This window comes from Prunus dulcis, chromosome 1 (assembly GCF_902201215.1).
Source record: "Prunus dulcis chromosome 1, ALMONDv2, whole genome shotgun sequence".
Lineage (NCBI taxonomy): Eukaryota > Viridiplantae > Streptophyta > Magnoliopsida > Rosales > Rosaceae > Prunus > Prunus dulcis.
Genome location: NC_047650.1, coordinates 35,819,483 through 35,830,883, shown reverse-complemented (window position 1 = coordinate 35,830,883; position 11,401 = coordinate 35,819,483). Strand labels below are relative to the sequence as shown.

The window sequence follows — 11,401 nt, the reverse complement described above, 5'->3', positions numbered from 1 at the left end:
AGAAATCATCAGGTGCAGTTCTTTGAGATTAGCGCGTAGCAAAGGGCAAAATTAACCAAAGAGCTGTACCTGATGATTTCTATGAAAGAAGAACAGGAACTGTTCTTGATATTATTTCTACAAATCAATTACAAGCTTCCCTGCGCTGCACAACCTATCAGTATTAATTCTGATTCGCACACAACACTTGGCACCAATTAACAAACAAACCAACTGATGCTAACCAAATCAGTAACTAATCCAGCAAAAGAATATATTACGCGTGGCCTAATAACACTATGACAACTAGACCAATGACTAATCAGCAGCTGGAACACAATTATAAAGAAGTCTGAATATTAAGAAGAAGAAAAAAACAATCTTAATGATCAATTTTAATTACTTTTTTTTTTTTGTCAAAATTTTTTTTAATTACTTTTTTTAATACAGCCAATAGTCTAGGTGTCATAGGTGTTCTCACACACACACTATCAAAGTGTCATGATGGTTCGAATTTGTGATCATTAGTCTGCAAGTTAAAACCACTTTTTCACTAAGCTAAAACCCACGTAGTGTATTGGTTTGGAGCAAATACTCCCCAAGAAAAGGTCTTGTATGAGGACAACTTGAATATAAAAATATCTGCATAAAAAATTTAAAAAAATTTGACAGAAATGCTACAAGATCTAAAACATTTGACACCAGTAAAATTCCTGAAGCCTTAAGTTTTACCGGCCGACAACCATTTTTACAAGATTCAACTTTTGTTGAAAGAAAAAGAAAAGAAAAAAGGAAATAGAAGGAAAATGATGTTTAATAAATTATCTATGTTTCGGGCTATTTTTTACCCATGTTTAAAAAATATGGGTGATCTTTTGTCATTTTTTAACATATCATTCTCTATAAAGTAGACGGTAGACACCGGTTTACAGAGTCGTTGGGATGGAATAGTTAATCCATGGCGAGTTTGTTTTCCCGGAAGACCGAGATTGAAAACTCTACAGGGGTGGTTCTTGAGATAAGAGAGGTCGAGAGAGGTGATGAATCGGGGGGCACGCTATTTGCTACGATGCAACCTAAGGATTGCAAGGTGATAAAAGCCAAGACATTCCTAGATCGTAGTTCTTATGATGGTGTTCCCAGAACCGTTCATGTCAGCGCAACAACTGCTAAAGGTACCAAGACAACGATGTTCCTTCCAGCACAGTTTTTCGCTAACCACGAACGAATCATCTTTAAGCTAGACGGGGAAAAACTGGTGGCGGCGGAGCAGAAACAATCCACAGAATCCTCATCATCAGGTAAATGATCTCTCTCTCTTTCTCGGCAAAGATTGCTCGGTATCATCTCTCTATAATATATGAATCTTATGATGCACTACACTTGTTCAAGCCAATATCCCATGCAAGGATCTGTGTCCACCTCTTCTTCAAGGTTGGATGTAGCCTTACAAAATAGGAGGCGGATTCTCTACTCGGTTTTTTCTTGCTTGGATCTGACTTTTCTTCTGAGCATGGCCCGTCATTTAAAAATCATCCAATACATAAATACATATTTTTCCCTTTGCGGCTCCTCTTCTCCATTTTATCATTCTCTCACAACCAAACCAAGCTTCCAGCGGCTGGACCCAAAAAAAGGGAAACCAAACAAGCAGCTCCTTTCAATCACTCTTCATCTCAAAACGTATAATTTGTTCCTCTTTGTCATCTGGAAGTAGCCACCCAAATCAGATCAGGACTTATATCAGCTATAGCAAAGGCAATCAAAGTTGTTTTTCGTCTTTAAAAAATCTGAAGCCACACAATTAAGTGACTAATGATAAAAATGGATCCCTTACTCAGTTTTAATAAGATCGAGTACTTTAAAATTAAGGTACTCTAAATCTGTTACTCAGATTTAGGATTGTATGTTTTTGTTTCATTTGTTAAATTTAGGGGTATATCAAGAAAAAATAAATAAAAGAATTCTGTCCGGATTGTAGAATTAGATAAATAGAGAGAAACAGATGGCCGGGAGACGAAAGCTGTTGGCTTTTTGGAGAAAAGGAAAGGAAAGGGAAAAGCGTGATCGAAAGGAGAAGAGGCTCCTCTTGGTTTGGTTTTTGGTTTTGACAGAATGCTAAAATGGGGAAGAAGGCTGCTGACGAAAAATATGTGGTTTCATGTTTTTGGTGTTTGGATTATTTTTAAATGACGTGAGATGCTCAAAATAAAAATCAAGCAGATTCAAGTATGAAAAACAAACAAACAAACAAAGGATCCACATCCTACAAAATACCCACCAAATTGTATGATCAATGCCTCATTAATTTAATGCATATATACTTATTCAACTTATTTGTCTCATGCGAATGTGGAGGATTTAGTATTCGAAAATTAAAGGGTAATTGCTCAATTTGATGGATCATGAACCTCTGCATTTAGATTTCGTGCATTTACTTGTATTTAGTTTAATCTCAACCATTACAATAAACTAATGATTAAAATTTAAGCCACATAAGCTACCTTAATTAATTTTAGTTGATCTTTTTTTATCAAAACTAATGACTACTCCATTACTCTACGACTTTTACCAGTATTTTGGCTCCCAATCCATCACCACACAACTGCCTTCTTTCTTTTTTAATCGTCTGAGAAGTTTAATTCAATGGATTTGTGAGCCGAGCATCATATGTCTGGATAAAATTTGGTGTCGTTGGCTTTGTTTACTGGAAGTTGGGGGTTGGGTTCAACCAATTTTGATTTAATCCCAACTTCCCCATTAGCTTGTTGGGTTTAAGCATTTTGTCTCTTTGTTTCTCCTTTTTGTCATTGTTGAAGGTTTCTGGGCATTTTCAACCCCAAAAAAAAAAAATTATGGGCACAGGTGGAAACTACAATATGAGGGCTGTGCAATGGGTTAATCAATTGCCTATTTTTTGCCTGCCATTAGAGACATAGTTAATAGTACATGTTCTCCTGTAAATCATAGGAATAAAAAGCAGAGAAACCACCAATAGAAAAACATTAACACCATAAATAACATTAAAGTTAAGGTAGCTATGTGGCTTCACTTTTAACAATTGGATTATTGTGATGGTTGAGGAATAAAATAAATGCGGGTAAATGCACGAAACCTAAATGCAGAATTTCGGGATCCCAATTTGATCACCCCATTTATTTTTCAAACGCTCACCCCTTTCTCTTACCCTTTTTTTTTTTTTCTCTTTTTCTTCAAAAAAGAATAAAAAGTAAAAGCTAGGATAATTAAATTCATGTTGTTTTTTTTTTTTTTTATTACTACTGATTAGGGTTGATTTTTGGATTGATCGGATTGGAATCAGAGGATTCCAATTCTAATTCAAAAAAATTCGGAATGAAGATTCTATTCCAATTTCATTCCAAAAGAATTCAGAATTTCATTATCCATTCCAATTCGGAATTTATGGAATTTTTCAGAATTTTTTTGGAAAATTTAATAAACTAGTTCAAAATTCTAAATATGCCCAGCCATTTGAAGGATTAAAATTGACTCAAATTGAAAACTCATACTATAAGTTTGGAAAACTATTATATGCTAGTACTTAGATGTTGTTATCCTTTATAAAATAACTTGTCTATGTCTATTTGTTCATCAAATTATAGTTAGTTCAACATGAAATTAGTAATTTTGTGTAATCTAAGCTTAAAACCCCCATATTTTTTGGAATTCTGAATTTTTTGGAATCTCTAAATACATTACAGTTCCAATTCAATTTTTATCGAAATTTTCGGATTTTGAAACTTTCGGATGTCGGAATTGATTGGACTTTTCAAAATCAGAAATTTTCGGAACAAAATCAGTCGAAATTGGATTTTCCAATCCAACTTGCACCCCTACTACTGATCATGAGTGTGATCGCTTTGTTGACTGTGTTTTCCGTGACCACCGTATAGTTTGCGGACTGTGTCTTCCGTGACCACTTTATAGTTTGCTGACTGTTTTCTATTCTGGTTTGGATTGCAGGGAGTCGTCAAAATATGGGCTAGTTTGTTATTGTTTTGCTTTCAATAAAACTGCTTTTAATGATTGTGAAGTAAAGCAATTAGAGTGTTTGACAATCTGAGTTTGTAAACGTATGTAATGTCAGTGTTGTAAAACTTTTATGTAAAAGTGTTCTGACTGTGTACCACAACAAAAAGGTGTTGATTTGCAAGTAAGTGATTTTAAGATCGAACCCTTATGACACTGTGATAGTGTGTGAGAAATCCCCTCTTCTTATAGTTTAAACTGTTATTTATATTATATTATTTATAATTAAAAAAAAAAAAAACAGGTGACGATTTTAAAAGATCATGTCACAATGAGCTTGGGCACCTATACAGCATTTGTTTTCAGAATTAGAGGTTCAAAAGATGGTTGGGTCAAAATTTGGATTTGGTTGATTCTTATTACATATAATTAGGGAAACATAATAATGGGGTTACTTCAATTATAAGAGTTGTGAAATCAATTGAATATGAGAGTGGAATTGCATTCACTTTGTGATTTTCCTACACTTATAGGATTTCTAAATATCTCTCTCTCTCTCTCTTTTTTTCTTTTTTTTTTACACATGGGCAAAAGTTCTCCTATCTAAGGCATCTTTCTTAGCAGTCTCGCTTCGCACGCCACCAATGCTTGTTTACAATATTTCTTACAATAGAAAATTGATGCGCTATATAAAATTCGACTTTGCACATCCTTATACTTTTCTTTGCCTTGTCAAAGAAGGCCACCATATTTGAAGGAAAATTTATGCATAAATTCATTTTTTAAAAGGTATATTCTGAGAATCATTGCTGCAATTAAGCTTCATTTTTAACTAAGCTATGAGTCACATTTTCAGATCCTGAATATACAATTTCATTTTTTTGTCCCCATTTTATAACAATTTCTAATTCTTATAGTTGACTTTTTTTAATGCAAGTGATTGGGAAAGGGAGTTTACACACATATTCATGAGGTGTTTGAATTTCAAACTTCTGACCACATGTATTGAGTGTCTCGGTTTTATATTTTCAATATATGCAATAGTATTATTTGTTCACACTGTAAGTACTGGGTAGGAGAAGAGGACCTGATGAAAATTTTTGGTTTAGGAGAGATTTAAACACATGTTCGATGATTTGTGAGCTTTTCTTGTCATAGAGTTCACACTGCCTGATATGTTTGAATTGTACGTCAAGAATAAAAATTGGTTGTATTAAAAAAGAAAACAACTTTTAAATTCTATACCAAATCGAAGCTTGAGCAAAGTGAGTCTGAAGACAAGTCCAAATCCCGCGAGAAGAAGCACAACCAACAGTAAGGTGGAGGTAATTAAGATAGCTGACGATGAGTTGATAAGCTTCAAATCACTTAAGATATTCAGGATTGGAAATGGCAGGCACATCACCAGAGGCAACTACCACAAGAATCGGGGTGAGCCCGATTGCATAGACTCTTTCGACGTCTTTTTGGGCGGAGGAGGAGCTGTAGAAGCCGTGGCCGTTACGGTTGGAGAGGAGGGAAGTGGATAGAAGGTTGTTGAGGTTTGTGTGGTAAGTTGCCTTTGTTGGGAAAACAGAAGTTGGACAGGTAACGTGGTTGAGCAACCACGAATTGAGTGATTAGGTTAATGGAGGTAATTAGTAGAATAATTAGAGAAAGTAATGAATGAGAGCTAAATGATTAAAATTATATACATGATGTATATCAATTTGACTAATTGAATATGTTTAACAAGTAAATTACCAATGAAATAGTGAACGGTGAGAAGAAGTGAGGACTAGGGGTGGGCATCGGGACCGGAAAATTGAAACACCGAATCGAATCGGTGAAAAAAAACTAGAAAAAAAATCGATTGATCAAAATAGTCAACAAACCGGACCGGAATCGGTTCCGACCGGTTTCGATTCCGATTTTACACCCCAACGCACCGGACCGGACAGAACCGAACCTATCATATATATATATATATATTTTTTATTTTTACAAATTTTTAAAATCTAATGCCATATTTTAAATTTTATAATCACTATTTTTCCAAGTTCAACTTCAAAAAATTTATAAATGTATGAATTGGATTATTTGTTATTTTTTTCAGCCAAAAAATTAAGTTATTTATTATAATTTTTTAATTATTTTTCGATAAAAAATTAAAAAATTAATAATCCAGTTCAAAACCGGAACCGGTCAAAATCGAATCGGCCGGTTTTTGAAATTTTTTTGTTTAAACCAGACCGAACCGAATCGGTTAAATAATACCGATTTCGATTCTAATTTGAGGTGAAAACCAAACCAAACTGGACCACGCCCACCCCTAGTGAGGACAAGGCCGGCAAGAATAATTTTTAAGGTTTCACTGCCCTTGTTGACCACACCAAAGTGCTTACGTTGTCGACGTGTAAACTTGGTCCAAAAGAAAATGGGGATTCTTTTTTGTTGGAAGAAAACTAGACTTTATGAAACTGGAGGTTCCATACATGCAGAAGGTGTTGATAGTTTGTTGAAGAAAGTGAACAATTGATAAATTCTGAAAGTATGAAATGTGTAATTAAAATAATATTTGAATTTGCCAACGGGATTAACCCAGTGAAAAATGCCCTTTAACTTGCAGACAAGAAGTCTTAGGTTCGAATTTCCACGGCATCATAGTTGTGTATGTGTGAGAAATCCTCATTCTCTTTAGTTTAGACTATTGCTTGTACTAAAAATTATAATATTTTAATTTATCGTGGTAATTTAATAGGAAAGACAGCCAATAATCAAAGACTGCCAAGTGTCTCTTACCTGTTTGATCAAAAAAGACTGGCTGGTTTACAACTCCAAATGTAAAGCATGGACAACAAATATCATTTTCAAGTATACGGTAATTATTCCAGGAAACTTCATGCATTGTTTGGAGGAGGAGATATGGTCAATTGTCCTGATAATTGCTCAAGATGATGTAGATCTATGAGAAATTATAATATGTACATATTTTGAATTCAACACAATCTTTAGTTATGTAGACAAAGTAAACGATTTTGGGATAAAACTTTTAGTTTATCCAGGTTTAATGACTGAATATTCTCTTCAACTTTCTCTCACTAAAACTCAAAACCTAAATCTCTTTTTCTGCCATGTTTATCAGGTTGAACCTTCCGACTTAGATGACGACACGATGCCAGAGCTCGTGGTATAGAAAATCGGACCGGCTTCCATGAAGCCACCTATGGACACTACTACATTTTACACTTTGCGCGACGAAGATAATTTCGTCGCGCAAAATACATTGTAGTCGCACAAATTTTTACGCGACAAAAACTTCGTCGCGCAAAGATCGTGAAGAAAGACTTTGCGCGACCAAGTTTTTTCATTGGTCGCGCAAAGTGACTTTGCGCGACGAAAAAATATTGGTCGCGCAAAGTAACTTTGCGCGACGAAAAAATATTGGTCGCCAAAGTAACTTTGCGCGTCGAAAAAATATTGGTCCCGCAAAACTTTGCGCGACGAAACACATTGGTCGCGCAAAGGTTTGCGCGACGAAAAATATTCGTCTCGCAAAATTGCGCGACGAAAAATATTCGTCTCGCAAAGTTTTGCGCGACAAAAAACATTGGTCGTGCAAAGTCTCAAAAAAAATTTAAAAAATAAAAAATTCCCGCGTTCCATTTTTGGTACCCGCCCACATTTTTAGAGTTTTGCGCGACGAACAATAACGTCGCGCAAATATTTGCGCGACGAAATATTTTTTTTGTGTTTTAAATTTTTTTAATTAAAATAAACTAATTTTTTCTTTTTATTATTATTTCTTTAATATTAATTTATTCAAAATTTTTACTTTTTAAATATAATTTAATTGTATGATTTTTTTTTAAATCACTTTAATTTAAATTGATATTAATTTAATTATAGTAATTTTTTCAAATTTTTACTTTTTAAATTTAATTTAATTGTAAGATTTTTTTTAATTACTTTAATTTAAATTGACATATTCAAAATAAAATTACATATGAAAAATAGTGATCAAATTATCCAATAAATATTTATATATATATATAATATTCAAAATGTACACATGAATTAACAAAGTAAAATTCTAATACAAGCATATTGTGGTGGTAGTGGTGGATAATATGTTTTGATAGCTTCCTAATCCTCAACTTTAGCCATCAAAGTCTCAATGATTACCTACAAAAAAAAACAAATATGGTCAAATAACAACAACAACAAAAAAAAAGAATGTATAATCTCCCCTAAAATTGTTATACCACAAATCCAACCCAAACTTCAATCTCTCCCCTTTACTCAACCCCAAACCCCACACAAACTCAAAACTAACTCCAAAAACACATATTAATGAAAAAAATTTAAAATTTGGAGAGAATATACCTTTTGGCCAGATTGAGAGTGAGTGAGAATGAGAGGGAGAAGTGAGAGAATTAGATAAGATAGTGATAGAGAGATGAGAGAGTGAGAGATAGTGAAAAGATAGATGAGAGAGAGAGTGAGAGTGAGAGATAGTGAAGAGAGAGATGAGAGATTAAGTGAGAGGAGAGAGTGTGAGAGAAAGGGTGGGATTTGGGGAGAGGGAAAGAGAGAGGAGAGGTAAGAGTAGAGAAAGAAATTGAGAAAATGGTGGAGGAGTTATTTCGGTTTTTAAAAACCGAATCACTTTGCGCGACGAAAATACGATTGGTCGCGCAAAGTTTTGCGCGACGAAACATATTGGTCTCGCAAAGTTTTGCGCGACGAATATAGAAATATTGGTCGTGCAAAGTCTAAAAATAATTTTTTTCAAAAAAAAAATTCCCGCATCCAATTTTTGGTACCCGCCAAAATTTTTAAATTTTTGTGCGACGAAAAATACATATTGGTCGCGCAAAGTCTAAAAAAATTATATAAAAAAATTCCCGCGTCCCATTTTTGGTGCCCGCCCAAATGTTTGCGCGACGAAAAATATATATTGGTCGCGCAAAGTTTTGCGCAACGAAACATATTGGTCTCGCAAAGTTTTGCGCAACAAATATAGGAATATTGGTCGCGCAAAGTCTAAAAAAATTATTTTTTAAAAAAAAAAATTCCCGCATCACATTTTTGGTACCCGCCAAAATTTTTAAATTTTTGTGCGACGAAAAATACATATTGGTCGCGCAAAGTCTAAAACAATTATATAAAAAAATTCCCTCGTCCCATTTTTGGTACCCGCCCAAATTTTTGCGCGACGAAAAATATATATTGGTCGAGCAAAGTTTTGCGCGACGAAACATATTGGTCTCGCAAAGTTTTGCGCGACGAATATAGTAGTATTGGTCGCGCAAAGTCTAAAAAAATTATTTTTAAAAAAAAATTCCCGCATCCCATTTTTGGTACTCGCCAAAATCTTAAAATTTTTGCCCGAGGAAAAATACATATTGGTAGCGCAAAGTCTAAAACAATTATATAAAAAAATTCCCGTGTCCCATTTTTGGTACCCGCCCAAATTTTTGCGCGACAAAAAATATTGGTCGCGCAAAGTCTAAAGTTTTTTTTTTTTAATTTTAAAAACCCGCGTCCCATTTTTGGTACTCGCCCAAATTTTTTGAGTTTTGCACGATGAACTGTTGGTCGCGCAAACTTTTGAGAGACTAAAAATTGGTTCGTAGCACAATATTTATAAAAATAATTGTTATGAATAATAAAAAATAAAAACATTTTATTTTATGATTTAAAATATAATTAAGGTGAAAGCTACTTAATAAATGTATATACTATTCAATTTCTTAAGTGTTATATGTACAAAATAAATAAATTTAAAGCTACTTAATAAATAAATATATATATACACACACACACACACACACTTCAATGATCTAACCATAAGACTTGTTTGTATATACTTCAAGATCGTATACCCCAAAAATCACAAAAAACAAACATTCAGAGATCTAGTAACGGGACAAAACTTTTCGATAGTTATAAATGAAAAATCACGATTTAACGGTTATTTTAACTCCGATTTTGATGATTTTTTTTTACAGCTACACTCCTTGACCCTATATGAATACAATGACTGAATTTGATCTTCAATTTAAAACATTTGCACTAGTGGATACCACAAAATGTTATGTTATATTTAACGAAAGTATAAATAAACTCTTAATTGTTAGTGAATATATTGTTTTGATGGCATATGCATTCTACGAAACTAGTTTCAACGATCCAACCGTCAAACTTGTTTTTTTATACTTCGAGATCATATACGCCAAAAATCGAAAAAAATAAACATTCATAGATCAAGTAACGGGACAAAACTTTTCGACGGTTATAAATGAAAAATCATGATTTAACGGTTATTTTAACTCCGATTTTGATGATTTTTTACAGCTACACTCCTTGACCCTATATGAATACAATGACTGAATTTGATCTTCAATTTAAAATATTTACACTAGTGGATACCACAAAATCTTATGTTATATTTAACGAAAATATAAATAAACTCTTAATTGTTAGTGAATATATTGTTTTGATGGCATACACATTCTACGAAACTAGTTTCAACGATCCAACCGTCAAACTTGTTTGTTTATACTTCGAGATCATATACGCCAAAAATCGGAAAAAATAAACATTCATTGATCAAGTAACGGGACAAAACTTTTCGATGGTTATAAATGAAAAATCAAGATTTAATGGTTATTTTAACTCCGATTTTGATGATTTTTTTACAGCTACACTCCTTGACCCTATATGAATACAATGACTGAATTTGATCTTCAATTTAAAATATTTACACTAGTGGATACCACAAAATCTTATGTTATATTTAACTAAAGTATAAATAAACTCTTAATTGTTAGTGAATATATTGTTTTGATGGCATATGCATTCAAAAAAACTAGTTTCAACGATCCAACCATCAAACTTGTTTGTTTATACTTCGAGATCATATAGCCAGAAATCGGAAAAAATAAACATTCAGAGATCAAGTAAGGGGATAAAACTTTTCGACGGTTATAATGAAAAATCAAGATTTAACGGTTATTTTAACTCCGATTTTGATGATTTTTTACTGCTACACTCCTTGACCCGATATGAATACAATGAAATAATTCGATCGTCAATTTAAAATATATATTTTCTAACAAAAACCCAATCCGAACAACAAGAATATATTTTTCTAATAAAAATCCGATCCGATCTAAAATAATAAATTTAAAGTTACTTAATAAATATATATACCGTTTAATTTCTTAAGTGTTATGCATACAAAATAAAAAACAAAAATAAATTGGTTTAGGTGACAAAATGTTTGGATTACGTCATGGAAAAATTTTTTAAAAATATTTATTTTATTTTATATTTTTATAAGGACTTTGCGCGACGAAGTTTACTTTTCGTCGCGCAAAGTCACTTTGAGCGACGAATTATTTTTTCGTCGCCCAAAGTCACTTCGCGTGAGCGACAAATTATTTTT

General features: G+C 33.1%; 1 protein-coding gene across 1 annotated transcript; it reads left to right on the top strand.

Annotated features, from left to right (window-relative positions):
- Window positions 1-850: 850 nt before the first annotated feature.
- Window positions 851-3,986, top strand: LOC117619069. Its single transcript, XM_034348895.1, has 2 exons — window positions 851-1,280; window positions 3,964-3,986. Exons 1-2 carry the CDS (start codon window positions 938-940, stop codon window positions 3,984-3,986), a joined length of 366 nt encoding a protein of 121 aa, XP_034204786.1. The 5' UTR covers window positions 851-937.
- The last annotated feature ends 7,415 nt before the right edge of the window (window positions 3,987-11,401 follow it).